This window comes from Herpailurus yagouaroundi, unplaced genomic scaffold (genome assembly GCF_014898765.1).
Source record: "Herpailurus yagouaroundi ecotype Mexico unplaced genomic scaffold, PumYag 387, whole genome shotgun sequence".
Taxonomy (NCBI): domain Eukaryota; kingdom Metazoa; phylum Chordata; class Mammalia; order Carnivora; family Felidae; genus Herpailurus; species Herpailurus yagouaroundi.
In genome coordinates, this window is record NW_024412604.1 from 1,574,122 (window position 1) to 1,596,565 (window position 22,444).

Below are 22,444 nucleotides of genomic sequence, written 5' to 3' on the forward strand. Positions count from 1 at the left end.
TGATCCGCAAGATTGTGAAATAAGCAGCGCAGACGTACAGCTTCTTTTACGTGACCTACAACATCACAGATGGTCCACGCAGAGGCAACTAGAAAGGAGCCTGTGGAGAAAATCCAAGAGAGGAAGCAGAAGGATGAAGTAGTAAACTGAGAGGTACGGTCTTTGGGTTCTGGAAGGCAAAAGAAAATCCTCGGTAGTGGTGCAGGGAACTGACCTGTTGCTCTGCACAACAGAAAGAAGCCTCGAGGCACCAGGACGAGAGGTGTTGGGGGGGGTGGTACCAACCATCCTTCGGTGAGGGCCCTGAAAGAGCTCTTCAGCACAAAGGACTGGATCGCGAAGGCCTAGAGACAGAAACGGCTGGAGAGGAGTTGATCCTGTGTCTGAGGCCCCTGAGTTGCTGAGTGCACACCACAGACGTACTTACTAGATGTTTCAGGCTGTCTTGTACTCTCTCTGCCCTACTCTGGAATTGGCCCTTTCTTCAGGGAGCCCTGGTTCCTTTTGAAGAGGAAAGGTATTCAGAAACAAGATCCGGGCTCCCAGTGTGCTCATGGCTACTGGGGTATCATTGCTTCTTGGCCTTTTTAGAGGCCCTGAGAGAGAATTATCTGTATTTTTTCTCTGTAGACACAGATACACATACATAATACGTGTGCACATATACATATGTGTTTACTTCTGTATTCACACATATTTACAGTGATAACTTCGATTGCTTACCGTCCCAATGTTCCAGTTCTAATCCAGGACCACTGGCTCTTCCCAGCCTTCTTCTGTTCCACAGAAGTATCTTCCTTCACCGACGGAAACCTCACTCCCAACATCCCCAATGTACGTACTCATTTCTTCAGTTCTAGAATACACAAGCGGTTGCAGGATTTTTAACGCACGCTGATGCAAAAGCAAACCTGCTGATAAGTAAACTTCAGTGTCTGCTTGCAAGTTTCTTTGGTCTTTGGATGATTCCAAAATTAATTTAGTTTTTTCCCCCCTTTTGGTGTAGTTATGCATTTGAAATATGATTAGGTTTCTTTGTTTCTGTTTGTATTCAATTTTGGATCCCCCATCCTTGTTGATTTAATTGTATTTTTTGAGTATGTAAAGTATTAATGTGGTTCTAAACATCTAAGTGACACAAAAATGTATGCTTAGAGAAACCCCCCTCTCCCCCATTACCTCTTGCCTTCATTCCCACCCACTCCTTCTAGGTAACCAATCTCATTAGTTTCTGGTTATCCTTCCTCGGTTTCTTTTTATAGAAATAGATAGATGTAGAATTTTTTCCATTTTTTCTTGCAGGGAATGTAGCAGAGTATTTATATTTTTATTAGCTCGATAGGGCTGTCATAACAGAGTACTACACTGGATGGCTTAAACACATAAATTTATTCCTTCACTATTCTGGAGTCTGGAAGTCCAAGATTAAGGTGCTGGCAGGATTGGTTTCTCCTGAAGTCTCTCTACTTGGCTAGCAGATGGCCGTCTTCTCCCTGTGTTTTCACACAGTTTTCCCTCTGTGTGTGTCTGTGTCCTCAATCTCCTCCTCTTGTAAAGTCACTATCGGATTGGATAGGGCCACCCTAATGACCTCATTTTAACTTAATTACCTCTGGAAACACCCTGTCTCCAAACACAGTCACATTCTGAGGTACCGGGCATTAGGACTTCAACATATGAATTTGTTGTGGGGGGGGGGGGGCGGTGGACACAACTCAATCTATAACATTATTTTTTTGCATTTTACTTTTCTTGCTTAACAGTATATTCTGGAAACCACTTTATGTTAGCCCACGGAGATTATTCTCAATCATTTTATTTTTACAAGTGAATAATACTCCGTTTTGTATGTGTATTATAGATTATTCATTAAATTTCCCTTGTGTGGGCATCTGGGTGGTTTCCAGTATTCTGCAATTACTTACAAGGCTGCCTTGACTAACCTTGTATGTATTTTTGTGCTGTTGGGATGTATCTTCAGAGTAAATTCCCAGAAGTGGGATTGCACATGCAGTTTGATACATATTACCAATTTCCCATTTCTCTCTCATTCTCGTTACAAGTTTATTGGGCCTTATTTTTCTGTCTACTACGTCTCTTAACACTTTCATGGTTTCTCTCTTTAAAATATCTCTGATGCATTCTTCTTTTTCCATTTTATTTATTTTGGAGAGAGTGAGAGCCTGGCTGGGGAGAGGGACAGAGGGGGAGAGAGAGAGGGAATCCCAAGCTGACTCCGTGTTTAGTGCAGAGCCCAGTGCGGGGCTCCATCCCGTGACCTGAGCTGAAATCAAGAGTCAGACACCCAACCGACTTAGCCACCCTGGCGCCCCTCCCTGATGCATTCTGAGTGATTTCCTAGCTCTATCTTCCAAATTAATAACTCTCTTCCAGCAGTGTCTAATCTTCTGTTTGATCCATCCATTGAATCTTTAATATAGATAACTGTTTTGTATGTTAAGAATTTCTCCTTGGTTCCAAATCCCTCCCTTTGTTCTTCATTTTGTTCCCTTCTTTCATTATGGCTTCTGTTCCTTCATTTTCTGAATTGTTGTAAGTATATTAATTTTGTGATTTCTTTCCTTCTGTTTTAGTAACACGGCATCCTGGGATGTCGGTTCTGCTTGTGGCTTTGTATTTTACTCTCTTTCTGGGTCACCATTTATTATTGTGATCTCCTCTTCAACCCTGGGTTGTGAAAGAGTTCCAACAAAGTGGTTTCAGGGAGACTGTGGGAGTTCCAGGGGCCCCGGGTCAGCTTTCATCTTAGTTCTTGGCTTGGATCTTTATAACACAAAGAACTTCACATTTGGACTCCACACCCTGGTGAAGTACAAGCCTGTTTTTTTTTTTTTTTAATGTTTTTTATTTATTTTTGAGAGAGACAGTGCATAAGTGAGGGGAGGGGCAGAGAGAGAGGGAGAGAGAGAATCTCAAGCAGGCTCCGCACTGTCATTGCAGAGCCCGACATGGGGTTCCATTTCACGAATGGTGACATCATGACCTGAGCCAAAGTCAGGAGTTGGAGGCTTAAGCGACAGCCTCCCTGGCGCCTCGAGCCTGAGTGTTTAAGTGATCTTGGATGACCTTTTTCCCTTACTCATGGACACGGGCAGACACCCTGTACAGTTCCTCCAACTTGGGAATGTTTCTGAGTCCCCATTTCACCAAAAGGGTTGCTCTTTGGGGACTTCGGACTCCATCCTGGTGCTCTGCTCTAGTTCTTCATCTCACATGCGCCAAGAGCACGTGGACATTGAAAGCCAAGTGTCCAGGTCCAGGGTCCTCTATCTGGGCCCCAGACCCCCAGGAGTTGATGCTGTGGCTTCCGCACCTGCTCACTCTTCTGGCTTTGAGTGCCCTCTGTTTCTGCCGTGGTTTTTTCCAGCGTTTCTCCATGTTTGTAGCAAGGTGGGAGAGCAGGACGTTCATCAGTTCTGACTGTTGTGTTGCCACAAGTCAAAATGATCTGATGGCCAGGGCATGTGTCCCTTTCTGTTTGCCATAAGGACCATACCAGTCATTTGGAGTTGCATATAGCTTTAGGGCATTGGAAATGGGTGCTTGGATGGTAGCAGAGGATCTGGAGTCCCTACTGTGGGAGAAACGGTGTGACGTACAGGAAGGACCATCCACCCAGGAGTCAGCAGGGAAGATAGCTTACACCCACATGTGTATTGTCCTTAAGAAAAGCTCTAATGCCTTACAGTATATATCCAGAAAAGTGCACAGATCATAAGTGTGCAGCTTGTTGGATTGTCACAAAGGGACCACGCTCACATAAACACCACCCACATCAAGACACAGAACATGATCAGCACTGCCAGAGCCCTTCTCATTCCCCTTCCAGATGCTGTTCCCTCAAGGGGAACCGTTTTCTTGACTTGTAACTGTGTACTGGTTTTGCATGCTTTTGAACTGTATATAAGCAGAGTTATTCAGTTATTTTGTTTCTGGCTTTTTGCATTTTTGCAAAAACATTTTGTTTTTGAGGTTCATCTAGATTGCATGTAGGGAAGTTTGTTCCTTCGTGATTCTGTATAGCGTCCCATTGATGTATGTGTTCTAATGTTGCTGGGCCTTTGAGTAATTTCCAGCTTCGGGCTCTTGGGAATGTGCTGCTGTGGCTGCTCTTGGACACATATTTTGGGGAGCATTATGGACACAGTTCTCATGGTGGCATGGCAGGGGCACGGTGTGTATATATCCACCTTGAACAGAAGCTGTCCAACAGACTCCCACAGCGTTTGTACCCAGTTATACTGCCTCTAGCAGTATGTGCCAGGTCTGGTTCTTCCTTGTCTCTCTCAACCTTGGCATTTTCTTCATTTTAGGCATTTCTCAAAGTGTGTAGGGTGCTGGTGTCACTTTGTGGTTTTAATTTGCATTTCCCTGATGAGTCACGAACTTGAGCACCTTTTCATATGTGTTTCAGCTGATTGCACCCGATTGGGTTATCTTGACGTTTTCAAATTAATTTCTCTGAATTATTTATATAACCTGGATGTGAGATCTCTGTGAAGTGTGTGTATATACGAGACATATATCTCATAAATATCTGTTACTATTCTGTGGGTTGCCTTTTTCGTCTCTTTTTTTATTAATTTTTTTTAATGTTTATTTTTTGAGAGACAGAGTGTGAGCAGGGGAGAGACAGAGAAAGAGGAAGACAGACACAGAATCTGTGCTGAGCTGTCAGCACAGAGCCTGACGCAGAGCTCAAACTCACGAACCGTGAGATCATGACCTGAGCCGAAACCAGTCGCTTAACTGACTGAGCCACCCAGGCGCCGCACCTTTTTTCTCTCTTAATAGTACCTTCTGATAAACGGAAGTGTTTCTTTTAAATTTTTTTAATGTTTAGTTATTTTTTGAGAAAGGGACAGAGTGTGAGCAGGGGAGGGGCAGAGAGAAGGGGAGACACAGAATGCAAAGCAAGCTCCAGGCTCTGAGCTGTCAGCACAGAGTGTGACGCGGGCTCGAACCCACTAGCTGCAAGATCATGACCTGCGCCACAGTCGGAAACTTAACCGATTGAGCCATCCAGGCACCCACAGGAGCTCTTAATTTTTAAAAATTTGACCATAAGGGGCGCCTGGGTGGCTCAGTCGGTTAAGCGTCCGACTTCGACTCAGGTCACGATCTCGCGGTCCGTGAGTTCGAGCCCCGTGCCAAGCTCTGGGCTGATGGCTCGGAGCCTGGGGCCTGCTTCCGATTCTGCGTCTCCCTCTCTCTCTGCCCCTCCCCCGTTCATGCTCTGTCTCTCTCTGTCTCAAAAAAAAAAAAAAAAAATTGATCATAAAATAGTCCAACTTACCAATTTTCTCCTTCATGGTTAGTGTTTTTGGGTCCATTTTAGAAATCTTTGCCATCGCTTCTCGGCCTTTTGGCTAAGATCAAGTGTAGAAATCTTTGCCTCCTCGGAGGTAACGAAGATAGCTTTCTAGGCTTACTTGTAAAAGCTTTAGATCTGAAATCCATCTGGAATTGACTGTAGTGTGAAGTATGAGTCAGGGAATTTTTTTCTTGATACCTGGCACCTGTGACAGAATAAGTACTTTCCTTTTAATCCTAACATTAAGCTCATCATGTTAGGACCAATGCTCACGTTTTCAGATGGGGAGGCTGAGGCTCAGAGAGGTTTAGTATTTTGCTAAAGGTCCCAGAGCTGGTGAATGGCAGAACCAGGATTTGAACCCAGATTTGTTTGATTCCAGATTCAGGGCTTTCTCTCTAAGCCAGTGACACTCAGTGCCTATCTACAAAATAAGTGGCACGAAATATATAGCCATCAGATGTTACCAGGACATAGCAGGTCTGTGAGCTTAAGCCAGGCAGACATCTGGACACAGAAAATGTGGGACGTGCACATGTCGGGGATCATAGGCCTGTGGCAGGGGGGAGGCATTGCCCTGGTAGGAGTGTGTTCCTTTTGTAAGCAGGGAGGCTGCTGGGTTCAGTGCATGCATGCGGCTGAGGCAGATGCAGGCGTGTACCCCATCCCCCCACGCGTGTGCACATGAACATGAGGATGGTAAGACCTGCTTGGGGAACAGGGCTTTCCCACCAGCTCATGGCTAGCTCCGGATACCAGTTTTCTGCCAAGTTCGGAACTTTGGCTTTAACTTGGCTTTCTGTTAGGCTGGTGAGTGCCAGGGCTTGGGCTTCCACCTGCCATTCGCCATGGTCACAAGGAACTCCAGTCCCCTTGGTGGCCTGTAGGGTAGGACGATGACCTGGGAGGCTCACTAGCTTGGGCTCTCACGGAAAGGCGATAGCAGCATCAGGGCCCCGTGGGAGTGGTGTGACGAGACGCCCGGCTCGAAGCTCTAAGGCAGGGCACCGGAGAGAGAGCGGAACAGCTGGGAATACGGAAGCCAGGTGCAGCAGCCCGTGATTTCCTGCGTCCCGGCAGGAGACGGCTGCTGGAGAGGAGCCTGGGCGAGGGGGGCGGCTACAGGGCCTGGAGGGGGGCGCTTTTCCCTGATGGGGCGAGGTTGGCGGCTTACGTGGGTTTCCGCCACTCAGTGAGCTCCTGGCCAGTGCCTGCCTCTCGTTTGTGGTTTTTAATTATGTAATTATATATACACGAGGTGAAGAAAATCTAAGTAGTACAAGAGAGTGTCAGATGCGAATGAAGTCTCCTTATATCCCTCCTCCTGTCCCTGGCCCTGTTTCCAGGAGTTACCATTTTAACCATGTCTGTTTTAGTTCCTTTGGTCACCGCTGCCTCCATAAAGGTGGTCAGACATCTTTCTTTCTTGACTCCCCAGCTTTGGGCCGTATCTCTGCAATGACAGGCAAGAGAGGAGCACGTTACCTCTCCCCACCACCCCCCTCCCGGGTTCCGTGGCTGCGTGGCCGTGCGCATCTTTGGTCCGTTGCACCCCTGACGCCCCCCCCCCCCCGGTATATTCACCCCTCGCACTATACTCTTGAACCCCAGGCCTGACCAGCAGACTGCCCTAGGCCTTCACACACCACTCACAAGCTCCCCACACTCCTTGTTCGTGCGAGCGTATCTGTTCCCAGGTCAGCTGTGAGTGTCCCTGGGCAGGCCCATGCCCTCCTCATATGAGAAGCCCAGGCTGGAAGGAGCTCCCAGATGCCTGCCGGAACCAGTGGGTGTGCGTCTCCATGTTCCCACAGTCTTGCCCGAAGGCCACGCTCACGGCCTCTCTAACGGTCTCCGGAGCTACGAGAGCGGTCCCCTCTGGAGCAGCCAGATGGCCTTTCCTGGAGTTTGACCACCGGGAGGCTGGAGGCTGGGGGCTGGAATGGGGGCCGGGCCTGGAGGCGGGCCCCTCCCTCACTGAGCGTGGGGGTCTCTTTCCGTCCTTGTAGGAGGTGTTCCGGCAGCACCGGGGGCTGCAGCTCCTGGCCCTGGTGGAGGAGGTGCTGCCCCGCCACGGCAGTGGCCGCCACGGGGACTGGCACATCTCCCTGAGCAAGCCCAGCGAGAAGGAGCAGCACCTTCTAATGACCTTGGTGGGCGAGCAGGGTGAGAGGGGACAGCCCACGGAAAGGAGGGCCTAAGGGGGCAGCCCTACACCAGCACCATGTCCTGAGGGCCACGGGAGGTCTGCAGAACCACGGGCGAGTGCACGGACAGGGGCTTTGAACGTGGACCTCTGGGATAAGAGGATGTGGTAGTGGTTGGGCCCCCAGTGCAGGGTTCAGGGAGTATTGACAAGCTGGAGTTGGAGAAGACGAGGGTGTGAAGTTCGGACCCAGAGGGGAAGAGGTGTGGTTTTAGCACAGGGGGGCGTACACTTAGTGGTAGGGGGCTGTGGAGGGGGCACGTTCAGAACGCAGTGCTGGGGGGCTGTGGGAGTGACCGCCTGGTGTCTCACACCTGTCACATGGCGGTCATTCAGTCCTTTTTAATGAGTCAGCCAGCAGGAAGCAAGCATAGGAGCACATGTACCATGAGGTCCACGTGTGGTCAAGAGCTGGGAAGCAAGGTTCTGGAAGCTTAGGCCAGAGGCTGTCCCAGGGGGCTGGGGGTGCCTCAGTGGCCGGGGCTGTGCTGATGATGGTGTCTCCCCCCAGGGGTGGTGCCCACTCAAGACGTCCTTTCCATGCTGGGAGACATCCGCAGGAATCTGGTGGAGGTAAGAGGGCAGGGAGCCGCCCCCTCCTGTTCTTTGAAGTTCTGGGAGCAGGGCTGGCTTCCCTGAGGGCAGGAGACAACCTGCACCGTGGTGCGAAGGAGCAGAAGACAGCCTCTTGCTCTGGGCAGCTCCTCCTTCTAGCTGTCCTAAGACGCCATTCCCGTGGGAGAGACGGAGTGCGTACACACGTGTGTGCACAACTGCACAGTTCGCGAAACGGCCAGGGGCGGGAAGGGCCAGGAGAGGGTCGGGGGCAGGAGAGGACTCAGAGGGAAGGGGACCTCCGAGGGGGATCTGGACTGGTAAGCGGGCGTTTCTGGGAAGATAGCAGGAGCGACACCATGTGTGGCCCAGGAACTGGGCAGAGGCCTGGTGGGCTGGGAGAGTGTGCTGCAGTCTCAGAAACCACAGGGGAAAGACAGGCATGAACACGGCCCGGAGGCCATCAGCCAGGAGCTCTCTGGTGGGAGAGGGCCTGCTGGGGAGTGGGCACGGGGCTCAGGCTCGGGCGACAGCCCTGCCATCTTGAGGGGCATCCCTGACCCCTGTGCGGTTGGCCAGCTGCATGGCCAGTCCTGGAGATGTGGGCTGGAGGGCAGGCTGGCCAACCTCTCCTCCTGCACCACCTGCTACCCCTGCGTCAGGCTGAGCAGAGCTGGGGCCTGTGGGAGGGGCAGGTCCCCTCGGTCCTCCTGGTCCTTGTACTTTTTCTGAAGGGAAACACCTTGGGCTCCTCACCTCCTTTCTTCAGGACCATCACCATTCATCTCCATCCAAAGTACTCGTACTCACTGTGGAACCCAGTGACCTGGCATTAGTCCCCTTTTCCGAGGCTCTGCAGCATTTCATAGCTGTGAAAGATGAATTGGCCGTGACCATGGGCCCTGCCTCCCTATCTATCACATGCCAGGCGGAAAGGTGGTTGTGGTGGTGGTTTTGGGTGTTTTTGATAAGCACACTGAGTGCTTACTAAGTACTGGACTGCGCTGGGTTCTCTCACTTGGCCCTCACCGCCACCCCAGGCCTTGTCAGGATTAAATAAGGTACCTATGGAGTACTGTAGGTGCTGTATGTGAGAGCTGTAGCCCAGAGAAGGGAGGTGGCCCACCTGAGAAGGCACAGACACTACGCAACAGAGCCAGGCTTCGGACGAGGCCTGAATGATGTTAAGAGTCCAGGCCTTTAACCGTGAGGCTGTCCTCACTACCTGGATGGTTACCGAGGGCCTTTCCAGTTGTGAAGTTCTGGGTTCGTGAACACAGGGGGACTGGTGGAAGGAAACTTGGGCTGGCCTTGATCTTTTTTTTTTCCCACAAAAACTTCCTGCCTCTTCTCCTGGCCCCTGGGTGTTCTAGCTTTACTGGACACTGTTCAGACTGACTTGGCCAGAAGGCATGCTGTGTCTTTTTGGAAGTATATGAGTGGGAAAATTTAGCAGTGCATTGGTGGGTGATTCTACTGAGAGAAACTGATCTTTGATAACTTCAAAAGCCAATGGAGAATAGTACTGTAACTAAACAGGATGTTCACAGACACTCAGGAAGAGATGACAACCTGGCCTTAGGGAAGCCCAAAGCAGAAAGGGAGGTTCCCAGGTCTCTACATTGGGGGCTAGTAGACAGCACCCTCTCCCCAGCACCTGTCATCGGATGAGGATGGCATCTCCCCTTCCCTGCTTTCTGCCCAAGAGGCTGAGTTATGGAGAGAGTGCTTGCCTGGCCTGGTGTGGGCACAGCAACCTCTAGGACCAAGAAGGCAGACCCGCCCAAGACAGCCTGCTCTGTGGCAGGGGTACTGGGCAGCTCAATGCCTGTGGTGACTACTCTTAACGGGCAAAGGGAGGAAGCTGGGAGCTGGTGATAGCCCGGGATGTAGGCTGTCCCCAGCATCCCAGTCTACACTGTCTATAGCCCATAATGGTCAGAATGATACCTGAACACCTCCATCCCCAAGGTGGAGACTGTTTCAGGGACCTGATTCCGTAGTGGAGCCAAACTTCTGCCCCAGCAGGGACAGAGTCAGGGCAGAGCCATGGTGGCAATGTGAGGGAAGGCTGGGAATGGAGGCATGGGATCAAGAGGCTTGGGGCTGCTGTCAGGTGAACAGAGGGGGATAGGGCAGAGATAGGGCTAGATTCCCAGATGAGCACAGGTCCCGGCCTCCGAGGGGGCTTAGTCAGGATTATGCCAGCTCTTCTCAAAGACTGTTCCTGTGCCTGAGCCCTAACCCCACGGCCCTGTGGGAAGCCCTGGCACCCAGGACCTCAGCTGAGGAAGCTGATCCCTCCCACCCCCAGATTGGCATTCAGAACTACTCCACTACGAGCAGCTGCCAGGCCCGGGCCAGCCAGGTGCGCAGCGACTATGGGACGCTCTTTGTGGTGCTGGTGGTCATCGGTGCCATCTGTGTGATCATCATCGTGCTGGGCCTGCTCTATAACTGCTGGCAGCGGCGGCTGCCCAAGCTCAAACACGTGGTGAGCATGGGGTCAAGTTCGGCCAGATGGCTTGGGCTGGGGGTGGGGCCTGTGGTGGAGACAGTACCCCCACAAGGTCAAGGTCGTCGTCCTCATGTGCAGGTGGGGTGGCCGCGATTGTCCCAGGATGGGGTACTTCGAGTGAAGCTGCTTGTCCGGAGCCTGGCACCCAACCTGTCCCCCTCTGCAGGGAAGCAGCCCCGTGATAGGTGCTAGAGGTGCAGTGGGGGGGCCATTGGGAGGGCTCAGGTGACACCAGGGAGGCCACCGGTTGTTTAGTGCAAAGGATCTTTAGGAGTTTGGGGGACAGAACAGTAGGGAGCGGGCGTCTGTGGAGGGTCCGCTGGTGGTTGCCTGTGGAGGGTTTCACACACTAGGGAAGGAACCGCGAGTGAGGTGACTCGTTCAAGGTCACAGGCGGGTTGGGGCCTGGGCCACAGCGCTTGCCCAGCGTCCCTCTCCCGTCGCCACAGTCCCACGGCGAGGAGCTGCGCTTCGTAGAGAACGGCTGCCACGACAACCCCACGCTGGACGTGGCCAGCGACAGCCAGTCGGAGATGCAGGAGAAGCAGCCCAGCCTGAACGGCGGCGGGGCCGTCAACGGCCCGGGGGGCTGGAGCGCGCTCATGGGGGGCAAGCGGGACCCTGAGGACTCGGACGTGTTTGAGGAGGACACGCACCTGTGAGGGCGCCCTCCGGCAGCTCTGGCCCGCTGTGACCCCGCGGCCGTACCCTCGCCCCGTTGGGACTGCGCCGGGACGAGCTGGGCGGATCCGGAGCGGACAACCGCGCCTCCCCTCCCCTCCCGGCCCCGGCCGCTCTCCCGCAGCCCGGCCCTCGGTGCGGGGTCCTCCCGCTTCCCACAGACTCACGGAACAGTCTCGGCACAGCCCTCCCCATCCCCGTCTGGCGCCCCCAGGAGCCGGTCCCGGAACGGCCCCGCTTCCCCGGCCGCGCCCCGGGACCCCCATTAAAGCCGCCCGGAGACCACGCCGGGCCCAGCCCGTTTGCCTGCCGGACTCTTTCTTGCTCCGAGCGGGGCGGGGCGGGGGCGGGGCGGGGGCGCAGGGGGCGGGGCGGCGCGGCCCAGGTCGGTCCTCCGGGCGCCAGGCGCCGCTGCGGAGCGGGGCGGGGTCGGCGTGTGTTTACATCCGGCCGGGGCGCGCTGCCGCCGCCGCCACCGCCACCTGAGGTCGTTCGGCCGGGGTCCGAGCCGCCCGCATCATGGACACCAGCGATCTCTTCGCCAGCTGCAGGAAGGGGGATGTGGGCCGAGTGCGGTGAGGACCCCGGCGCCCTGGGAGTGTGCGGGGGGTGGGGCGGGGCGCCCCCGGGGGCGTGCAGTGGACGGGCTCGGGACAGGCGCGCGCCCCTGTGCCGCCCCAGTCCTGGCGGCTGACCTACCCCCAAGAGGCAAAGCAGGGGGCCGCGGCAGCCTTCCGAACCGGGGCTGGGGACGGAGTGCTGGCGGTGATTTACTTCTTGGGGTCCCGGAGGGCTTCCTAGAGGAGAGGACTGCTACGCGGAGCTCCGAAGAAGTGGGCGGAGAGGAGGGGGTCGTCCTCTGAGCGCTCAGGACCCGGAGGTCAAACCCTGGGGCGGGCCTGGGACTCCAGACGTGGCTCATCCCACTGATCCGCTCTGGGCCTGGCACTCTGGGACAACTAGGACCCAGAATCAACCTCTGATCCCGGAGATTCGGAAACTCCTAAATGCGGTTAAAACAAATCTGGCACTGAAATCGCCATAAAGCAGGGAGTGAGGGGGTGCCTGGTTGGGATGTGAGGCACATCTCTTATTGGGCCCTTCCGTGTTCCCTAGTTCTGACCCACCACTAGCTCCCTTGGGTTAGTCCCAGGCTTGCTGACTCCCACGGTGTCCCTGGTCCCACCCCAGCATCAGGTTCACCTAGGAGTTAGCTGATACCCCCCAAAGCCGAGTGCAATTCAGAGCACGCCTGGTCCAACTTAGACATCTCCCCCAGGCTGCCTGACCTCAGTGATGGCTTCAGTCCATGATGACCCCCGTCACCTCTCACATCCCGTCAGCCACCATGTCTCCTGACTTCTGCCTTCTAGAAACTGGCCACTTCTCTTCATGCTTCCACACCACCACCAAGACACTTGCAGCAGCCTTCTCCTTGGCTTCCCTACTTCCAGTCTCCTCTGTCTAGTCTGCGGTCCCAAGCAGCAGAGGGCTGTGGCAGAACAGATGGCCCATCGCTGCCTCCTCGCTCCCAAATGCCTTCAGGCCAGAGGTCCCTACTGCTCGCAGTCTCAGCATCTGCCTTAGGCGTTCACATCTACACTCTCTACCTATGTTGGTCCCTTTGCTTCGAATGTCTTTCCTGCTCTGGTCTGCTTGTCATCTGCCTTCACCTAGGGGAGACTTCCCCCAGCCAAAAGGGATGTCTTCTCTCTTTCCCCACTCCATGGGTCTCCTCTCCCAGACCATGAACTTGTCCTGACCCAGGTTTGACTTCCTCCCCGCCTAGGTACCTGCTGGAGCAGCGGGACGTGGAGGTGAATGTGCGGGACAAGTGGGACAGCACCCCCTTGTGAGTGCCGGGCGGGTGGGTGGTCAGGGCAGGTGGGGGGCGCCTTCAGTCCCAATAACTGCCTCCTGTACTCCTCTCCCTCCCTCAGGTACTACGCCTGCCTGTGTGGGCACGAGGAGCTAGTACTCTATCTTCTGGCCAATGGTGAGAGAAGGGGCCGGGGATGTGTGCGTGTACGTGCGGTCTGCGCGTGTGCGGGGGCACAAAGGCATGGGTGTGCATTGGCCGATGCCCTCACGCCCTGTCCTTCCTTTACCCCCCCACATACCCAGTCAGCCAGTACTCTTGGTTCTACCTTCAGAACCTGTTTTCCTGTTTGCCCACTTCCCCATCTCCACTGCCACCGCCCAGCCGGGCTACAGCATTTCTCCCTGGCCACAGAGCCAGCCTCCTCCGGTCACCCGCCGCCCCTCTTGCCCCACCTACAGTCTGTTCTCCATATCGCAGCCTGGTCCATCTCACAACAAGTCTAATAGGCTTAAAATTTCTCCAATGATTTCCCTTTGCGTTTAGCATGAAACTATAATGCCTTGCCAGTCCACACAGCCTGTCGTCTTCCTCTGGCCACACCTACTTTGGCTCTCCTGTGGGCTCACTCTTCCACCTGCGCTGGCCTCTCTGGTGCTCCTACCTCAGGGTCTTTGTACTTGCTGTTCTTCCTACGTAAAGTACCCTTTCCCAGATCTTTGCGTGGCCGACTCCCTCCGCCATTCAGGTCACTGCGTGTTGTCACTGACACGGTGACCTTCCGTGACCTCCCTGTGGGCAGGTGCAACCTCCGTTATCTTTGTCTTGCTTTGGTTTTCTTCATAGCACCTGACATCATTTGTTAACCTGCTTATTGTCCGTTGCCCCACTAAAGTGTCACTTCAGGCAGGACAGGGATTTGTATGTTTAAGGCTATGTCCCTGATGCATAGAACAGGGGCAGTCCTGAGCCTGCCCTGTTTGTAGTCTGTGGTCCACGGAAGTACTTGCGTGCCTAGGCCCTGGCAGAGAGGATGCTCGCGTCAGAGGGGGCCCAGGGTTATTTGGGAGGGGCTGCAAGTTCCAGGGCTTGGCCCTACGTGTGGGAAGGTTGCGGGATGGGGGGGGGGGGAGATTAGGATTTCCCCCAGACCCTGTCCCAGCTGCAGTGTTCAAATCCCTGACCTGCTGACTGGTGGGGGCTGCTCCCAGGAGCCCGCTGTGAGGCCAACACCTTTGATGGGGAGCGCTGCCTCTATGGGGCGCTGAGCGACACCATCCGCCGGGCCCTGCGCGATTACAAGCAGGTGACAGCCTCTTGCAGGAGGAGGGATTACTACGACGACTTCCTGCAGCGGTGAGATGGGGTGCAGGGCTGGCTTGTGGTGGCGTGGGGTGGTCATGTGGGGCCGAGGGCTCTCCTACAGGATGGGACGGGGGCTGCTGTGGTGAGACTGCGGGGAGGCACGTGCTGCACATCCCCTTTGCCTGTCCCTCCACAGGCTTCTGGAACAAGGCATCCACAGCGACGTGATCTTTGTGGTGCACGGGAAGCCCTTCCGGGCACACCGCTGCGTCCTGGGTGCGCGCAGCACCTACTTTGCCAACATGCTGGACACCAAATGGAAGGGCAAGAGTGTCGTGGTCCTCCGACACCCATTGGTGCGTCCCTCCTGGGGGGGGGGACAGAGGGACGGCTGGTGGCTCGTGCTAGGGGGCCACCTCCGACCTTCCCTCCTGGCTGTGTCTACCTGCAGATCAACCCTGTGGCCTTCGGGGCCCTGCTGCAGTACCTGTACACAGGTGAGCCTCCAGGCCCCATGGGGCCGGCAGGGACGGGGTGTCTGTCCAGCGGCAGACCCAGCTGTGGCCTCAGGCCCACCCTTTACGTCCTGGTGCTTGTCCCCTGCAGTGTGGTGCTGTTCCAGCTGCCTCCTGGGTGGGCTGGGAGGCGATGAGCCTGTGCGTCCACTCAGGAAGCACCCTGCCCATAAACCGAGCCCCCTCCCACCCGTCCCGGGGTCTGTAGAACTCAGGCAGTGGCTCCCGATGGGAAAGCCGAGGCAGCCAGCAGACCCAGGAGTCCCAGCGTGGGGGACAGTGGACGGCCCCTCTCAGGCTCTGAGCCTCCTGCGCTGCACCCAGGTCGCCTGGACGTCGGTGTGGAGCACGTTAGTGACTGCGAGCGCCTGGCCAAGCAGTGCCAGCTGTGGGATCTGCTCAGCGACCTGGAGGCCAAGTGTGAGAAGGTGTCCGAGTTCGGTGCGTCCAGGCTTAGGGTCCGGGGCATTGGGCGGGAACTGGCAGGGTCAGTGGGCTCCCTGCAGCTGTGCTGTCCCCTCCACAGTGGCGTCCAAGCCAGGCACGTGCGTGAAGGTGTTGACCATCGAGCCCCCCCCAGCAGACCCCCGGCTTCGGGAGGACATGGCCCTGCTGGCCGACTGTGCCCTGCCCCCTGAGCTCCGCGTAAGTGCACGGCCGCCCGGGGCCGGGCCTGGTGCGCACGCAGCCGTGGTACACGAGCCCCATGCTTGGGTTCAGTCCTTGTGTGACCGGGGGCCAGTCACTTCCCTTTTCTGAGCCCAGGTTACCTTTGTCGCCCCTCCCCAAACCTGCAGATGGGGCAGCAGCCCACCCCACCAGGACGGAGCTAAAGCAGGCTCTTGGCTGGGGCCGGCCACTCTCTCTTGTTGCCCCTGCTCTGATGGTGTCTTCTCTCCCATCCCCCAGGGTGACCTCGGGGAGCTGCCCTTCCCTTTCCCCGATGGTTTCAACAGCTGTCCTGATGTCTGCTTCCGGGTGGAAGGTTGCAGCTTTCTCTGCCACAAGGTGCCGTCCCTTCCCCCCAGCCCCCCAGCCCCTTGCCTTAATTCTCCGGCCAGCTCTCTGGCCACAGACCCTAGCAGCGGCCCCTCCTGAGCCCAGCCTCCCCCAGGCCTTCTTCTGCGGCCGAAGCGACTACTTCCGGGCCCTGCTGGACGACCACTTCCGAGAGAACGAGGAGCTGGAGGCCTCAGGCGGCCTCCCGGCCATCACCCTACACGGCATCTCGCCTGACATCTTCACCCATGTTCTCTACTACATATACAGTGACCACACAGAGGTGCGGGGCTCGGGCGGGCTGCGTCTGCTGGGCTTGGGGACGTGACAGTCGAATCAGGACAGGTCCACAGGCTGGGTCACCTTGGGGCTGAAAGGAGTGCCTAGGTCCTGACTGACTCCGTGGGGCTGGTTTTCTGTGAGGCTGGAGACGGAGTGGGGGACATGTTTGGATTTTTCTTTCAGGCTGAGGGGGCCTTGGTAGGTTCTAGAACAGAAACGAGTGACAAGAGCTGTATCATGAGCCCGTGACACTTGGAACTTAGTATCAGCCTCCGGGGTCCCCGCCTTCTCTTCTCCAGAGGGAGGGTGGGTAGGGACAGTAACCCTGAGTTATCACAGCAGTGGGGAACTCTGAGGCTGTCCACTCCCAGGGGTCTGGATGTCTGTCCCCAGCTCTCTTGGTGCCTCTCCGGGTCTTCAATTGCCCCAGAGCATCCCTAACATACAGGCAACATGAATAGCCGTAGATAGGGCCAGAAGTGTGTGTGTGTGTGTGTGTGTGTGTGTGTGTGTGTGTGTGTAAATGCCGTGTGCCAGGGGGTCTCAGTCCCAGCCGGTGAGCTCTCCCCTCCTGTGGAGCCGGGAGCCGGGAGCCGGGGCAGAAGTGAGTGGGTGTGGCTGCGTTCCAGTAACACTTGGTTACAAAACACGGGGTGGGCCAGACCTGGTCCACAGCACCCAGGGTGTTGTTCCCCTCTGCATCTGGAGATTGGTGTGCAGGCCAGCTCACGTTTTAGGAGGAAGAGGAAGACTAGGCAAGCAGTGTCTTTGTCATAGGCCAGGTGGAGGCCACACGCACGCACGCACGCACGCACGCTGGTTCTCATGTTGCCCTGGAGAGAACTTAGCGGCTGTGCTTGCCAACATGGCAGGCTGGGAAAGGTGGTCTCTGGGCAGGAGGAGGGCATGGGGGACAAGCTGGGCTGTGGCCTCAGCCCCTTGCTTGCTCGCCTCATGTAGCACCCCCATTCCTAAGCCCACCAGCCTCTCCACCTGAGTGCCCTCCCGGGCCTCTTTTCCTCCTGCCTCCTCAGCTTCATTTCTCCTGCGGCACAGCTCAGCTCTGTGGCCCCTGCCACCCAGGGTCCACCCTGTCCCATCCCCACCCCTCCTGAGCTTTGCGGCTGGCTCAAAGTGTGGACTTGGGCTCCAAACCTGGTTTGGCACTGGGTTAGCTGCTCGCAAGCTGTGTGATCTCGGGCTGGTTACTGAACTGCTCTGTGCCTCAGTTTCCCCCTTCTAGAAAGCAGGGATGCCCATAGTTGTTCTCTCTTAAGGTCTTGTGCAGGTGGATGTGTGTGTCGCAGGGAAAGTGCCTGGCCCAAGTAAGCAGTGTGCGTGGCCTGGGATGTGCTAGCAGAGGTCCTGCCCACTCTGTCTCCAGCCTGTTCCCTGTGACTGTCCAAAGTCTGGACCGGAACTGAGCACATGGTCTCTCCCAGCACAGGGTCCAGGTGTGGGTGGGAGAGAGCAGAGAAAGAGTTAACTCCGTCATCCTTCGTGTGGGTGCCTCCTTTTGGATAGCACCTTCTGTTTTCCGACAACCTTTTGAGGCAGGCATGGTTGCACCTCCCAGAGAGGAAACTGAGGCACACAGAGGTGAAGTAACTTGCCTGCAGTCCCACAGCTAGAATTCCACAGCACAGGTCTGTGATTCACAACCCGAGCTCTTTCCCCTGCTAAGGCCCTGCCTGCCACCTGGCCTCCAGGCCTGCCCGAGGCACGGGGACCCCAGGTCCTCCAGCCCTCTAGGCCCACGGATGCCTGCAGCGGTCTGGGCACCCCAAGGCATGGGTGGGAGCCCCTGCCCTGCCTGCATCCTCCGCCCTCTCCCTAACAGCTCCCAACCTTGCTGCCAGCCCCCCGAGTGGCCTCGGTGACCTCTGGGCACACCCTCCCTCACTCCTCCTTTCTCCGCAGCTGCCCCCGGAGGCGGCCTACGACGTGCTGAGCGTGGCCGACATGTACCTGTTGCCAGGCCTGAAGCGGCTGTGTGGCCGCAGCCTGGCCCAGCTGCTGGACGAGGACAGTGTGGTGGGCGTGTGGCGTGTGGCCAAGCTGTTCCGCTTGGTGCGCCTCGAGGACCAGTGCACCGAGTACATGGCCAAGGTCATCGAGAAGGTGGGCCCGTGGGAGCCGTGGTGGGCGGGGCGGGCTGCGGGCAGGCGGCTGGCGTCGCCCTGAGCTGGCCTGCCCGCAGCTGGTGGAGCGGGAGGACTTCGTGGAGGCCGTGCGGGAGGAGGCGGCGGCCGTGGCCGCCCGGCAGGAGACGGACTCCATCCCGCTGGTGGACGACATCCGCTTCCACGTGGCCAGCACGGTGCAGACCTACAGCGCCATCGAAGAGGCACAGCAGCGGCTGCGGGCGCTTGAGGACTTGCTGGTGTCCATCGGCCTGGACTGCTGACTGCCGGCTGGCGAGGGCCCCCTGTGGCGGCACGTGTGGGCGCACATGCACGTGCAGCTCTTTCTGTTTCTTGGCTCCTCGGGGGCGCGGCGGGGGCAGAGGGGGCTCGGTGGGGTGCCCCTCCCCCCACAGGTCTGGGGGCCCCAGAGGAGGGTCAGGATGAGCCCCTTCCCCCAACACGAGCCAGCCCCCAAGGCCCTGGGGCTGGGCGCCACTCAGGGAAACCTGGGGTCGGGGTCTCTTAGGGCCTCCCTCCCCCAGACCTCCTCCCTCCCCCCGCTCTTCCGGCCGTGGCGTGTTTGCTTCCAGGCCAAGCCCAGCAAGCCGGCTTCTGCCTGGCTTGGAGTTGGCCCAGAGGAAGCAGGAGAGTCTGTGTGTGGCAATAAAGCTTGAATTCACCGTGGGAGCCCCAGCCTGTGTCGGTGGGGGGTGGGGGGAGCCCAGGAGCAGGAGTTGGGGAGGGCCAGGGAGGAGCTCTGCATGTGGACCCCCTCATCCAGGCTAGGAAGGCCTGGGTGCCCAGCGAGGGCTCCTTGGGGGCTGGGGGCGCCTGCGTCTGTGGGTCTGAGTAGGCGGCCCTTCTCTGTGGGGGCCCTGAGATCTCGCAGCCGGGCCCAGCCTCTCCGGTGGTCGCACTCCTCTAGGGCACAGCTTTCACCTCGGGCTGGTGAGGTCTGACCCCAGGGTCCCGGGGGAGGTTTAGTGGGAAGGCTGATCGCCTGACCTCAGAGGCTGCTTCCCCCCGGACCGGGCAAGAGCGGCCTGTGCCCCGGACACTCCTAGCGCTCATTTATCGAGCATCCAAGTGAAAGGGGTGGGAGGAGGCCCAGGGACCCTACTCGCTGGCTGCTGGCCGCTGGCTGTGGGGAGCCTTGCGCCAGGAGGGGCTGAGGACGCACCTCTACCTCCCTCGGCCCAGGGCCAGCCTCCTTCCTGGGGAGGCCTCGTGGCCTCTCCCACAGGGGCTGTGACATTATCAGGGATGTCAGAGGGGGCCTTCTCTGAATGCCCTGCAGGCTGTCCCCATGATCCCTTGGGCCCCGAGGACCAGGCAGTGAGCATCCTGAGGCCTGCCCCATTCTGCCCTGGGAGCAGGGGCAGGTGTCCTGGCCCTCCCTGCCCTTTGTGCCTCTTTACTCTTCACATTTCCAGAACTTCTGGGACTTTTTCTCTCTCCAGTGCATTTCATCCATTTTGGTGTGCCGTGTTGGTCGTGTGGGGGAAGCTATAAGGTTGCACGAGTCAGTTGAACAAGGTAGCCAGCAGGCAGGGAGGTGATCAGCATGTGGGAGGGGAAGGAGTACCTGCTAAGTGGACAGTGGGGCCTGCTGGGTGGAGGGCAGGGTTTGGGCAAGGGCCTGGGAGCCTGAAAAGGCCCCAGATGAGATGGGGTGAGGGGTCAGCATGACCGGAGCCCAGGCCTCCTGGGGCCAGAGTTCCCACCCTGGTTCTGCCTCTTAGGCCTGGTCATAGCTCTGTGCCTCAGTTTGCCCAGCTGTAAATTGGGATGACTCTGATAGTTGCCTCCTTTCTCGCTGGGGGCATTAAAAGCGAGTTACTGCCACTCGTGAAGGCCTGGGCAGTGAGCTGGTGGTGGTGTTTACATGCTGGGCTCCACCCAAGGTGTGGAGGGAGTGGCAGGAGGCCGCTTGCAGCTTAGCAAAGTCACTCTGGTTGCCCTGGGCACTCAGGAAGGGCGGTGCCAGCCCAGTGGCCTAAGAGCCACAGGTCCCACCTTAGACCACACACTAACTCTTTGCGTGCCAAGGTATGTGGTAAGAGATTTAAGCAGTAAAATAATTTTTTACATTACGATGCCTTTTTTATTTTTTTTTATTTTTTATTTTTTCAACGTTTATCTATTTTTGGGACAGAGAGAGACAGAGCATGAACGGGGGAGGGGCAGAGAGAGAGGGAGACACAGAATCGGAAACAGGCTCCAGGCTCTGAGCCATCAGCCCAGAGCCCGACGCGGGGCTCGAACTCACGGACCGCGAGATCGTGACCTGGCTGAAGTCGGACGCTTAACTGACTGCGCCACCCAGGCGCCCCAAAACTGCCTTCCTTTTTAAGGCTGAATAATATTCCATCACTGGTCTAGACCACATTTGATGTATCCACTCATCCATCGATGGACGTCTGGGTTGCTTCTACTGCTTGGCTGTGAAGAATGCCCCCATGAGCACGGGTGGTGAGCACCTTTTGGAGACCCTGCTTTCCTTTCTTTTTCCGAATTTCTAACGGGACCCTCTAACAGGATTTCTGGATATTCCCCACACCTCTGTCCCAGTGTCTCACAACTGGGAGCCGCGTCTCCTCCCTGGTGCAAGCCCACAGCCCAGGGCTTGCCCTGCTCCCTCCCAGCCTGTCTCTGGCCTCCAGTCTTGCCTCCACGTGGCAGCTGTGAGGACTCCTGGAGAACTGAAATCAGCACATGTCACTCTCCAGCTCCAGATGCTCAGGTGAATCTTCATGCAACCCAGAGAAAAAGTCCCGACTCTGGGCACGCGGGCCACCACTCCCTTGCTTGGCTCACACCGCCCCCTGCTGGCTGCTTGCACACAGCCCGATCTTTCCAACCTGGGGTCTTGGTGTGCTGTCCCTCGTTCTAGAACATTCTTCCACCACTCTCCCTGTGCGCACCATCTGAAGCAGGGGCTTCACCGTCCCTCTGGTCGGCCAGCCCACCCCTGGCACCGACCCCCTGCATCATCATCCTGGTCGCGTTTCTGCTTAGTGCTCATCTGGCTAGGACGGGGGCCACATGGGAGTGGGACTCTGCCTGTCTGGACCCCGGGCCTGGCACAGAGTAGGTGCCCAATGAGTATGTGAATTAAAGAAGACACGGATGAGAGGGGGGTGAATGCATAACTGAGTGGTCTTCTTGGGGCTGGGGTGTGCCACACGGGAGGCTCCCACCCAGGCTGCCAGGTCCACCGGAGTTTTCATGCCCTCTGGCACTAACACAGCCAGCTTTCCTCTCCCCGCTCTCCTTCTTGTTCTTCATCCACAAGTCTGCATCTGGTGTTTGGTGTGGGCCGGGGTCTGCTCTTTGTACTGCTGCAAGGGGAGCACTTGATGGTTGGCAGGGATGGAAGCGTCTTTGTTAGCGAGGTGCGGGGTGGAGAGCGGCAGGGGCTCTGTCAGAGGACCTGAGTTCGAATTCCGACTCCGCCACTCAGTAGGTGTAGACTCTGTGTGACTTTGCCTGCTCTCCTTACACTGAACAAGAAATGGCCCTGGACGCAGGGCCCCTGCACTCGGTTGCTCAGGCTGTGGTGGCACGGTCAAGGACACGTCTGTTGGGGAATGCGCTGCACCCTAGGGGTGTGTCTGCCTAACCAGCCGCAGAGCGCCACCTTCAGGGTCAGCTGTCGCTTGATGGGTATACAGTAGGTGTTCCTCCACTTGGGGCTCTGCCCGGTTCCATCAGGCAAACAAAATGGGCCCCTCTCAACCCCACAACTACATCTGCCATCTTGAAAGTTGCTCTGAGTTAGTCCGTTGCAGTCTATCGGGTGTGATGTGCCACGTGGCTACACCACAGGTGCTGTCCCCTCTGCTCTTGAGGGTTCCCTTGCAGACCAGATCCCACCAGGCCCCCTGCACCTTTGCGCCCAGAGCCCCCGGGGGTGGCAGCCAGGCTGAGGCTGTTGCTGCTGGTGCGTAAGGCCAACACATAGGGAGGCCAGGCAGAACACACGCCCTTGGCCCTCGGTCGCGGCCAAGCCGAGGGCATTCTCTCGGGAGACCTCTTTCTGCTCCATGCCCGGTTGCCGTTCTGTTCTTGACTGCGACAACTCAGTGCTCTCTCCTTCTTCC

General features: G+C 56.9%; 2 protein-coding genes across 3 annotated transcripts in view; both read left to right on the forward strand.

Annotated features, from left to right (window-relative positions):
* Positions 1-11,594, forward strand: part of PODXL2 (podocalyxin like 2) — a 37,132-nt gene extending 25,538 nt beyond the window's left edge. The window contains exons 5-8 of the mRNA XM_040463293.1: positions 7,345-7,501; positions 8,053-8,114; positions 10,411-10,590; positions 11,064-11,594. Coding sequence (XP_040319227.1) covers positions 7,345-7,501; positions 8,053-8,114; positions 10,411-10,590; positions 11,064-11,276 — 612 coding nt within the window. The 3' untranslated portion in view covers positions 11,277-11,594. The remainder of the gene's footprint in view (positions 1-7,344; positions 7,502-8,052; positions 8,115-10,410; positions 10,591-11,063) is intronic.
* A 125-nt stretch (positions 11,595-11,719) lies between these two features.
* ABTB1 (ankyrin repeat and BTB domain containing 1) lies at positions 11,720-19,028 on the forward strand. Of its 2 annotated transcripts, none has more exons than XM_040463302.1 (12): positions 11,720-11,870; positions 13,085-13,147; positions 13,236-13,291; positions 14,326-14,470; positions 14,616-14,775; positions 14,871-14,916; positions 15,259-15,375; positions 15,461-15,579; positions 15,844-15,942; positions 16,049-16,216; positions 18,136-18,336; positions 18,416-19,028. In XM_040463302.1, the coding sequence occupies exons 1-12, from the start codon at positions 11,815-11,817 to the stop codon at positions 18,620-18,622; spliced, it is 1,437 nt and encodes a 478-aa protein (XP_040319236.1). In that variant the 5' UTR covers positions 11,720-11,814; the 3' UTR covers positions 18,623-19,028. The 2 variants fall into 2 exon arrangements, with proteins under 2 accessions (XP_040319236.1, XP_040319237.1); XM_040463303.1 differs by having other exon boundaries at positions 11,734-11,870; positions 13,085-13,112.
* Positions 19,029-22,444: the final 3,416 nt, after the last annotated feature.

Excerpts from the sequence above, each read along its gene's own strand:
- ABTB1 (XM_040463302.1), top strand. The coding sequence starts at position 11,815 with ATGGACACCAGCGATCTCTTCGCCAGCTGCAGGAAGGGGGATGTGGGC. Across the intron at positions 11,871-13,084 it reads GGGGATGTGGGCCGAGTGCG|GTACCTGCTGGAGCAGCGGG; the intron begins GTGAGGACCCCG and ends CTCCCCGCCTAG. Across the intron at positions 15,943-16,048 it reads GCAGCTTTCTCTGCCACAAG|GCCTTCTTCTGCGGCCGAAG; the intron begins GTGCCGTCCCTT and ends AGCCTCCCCCAG.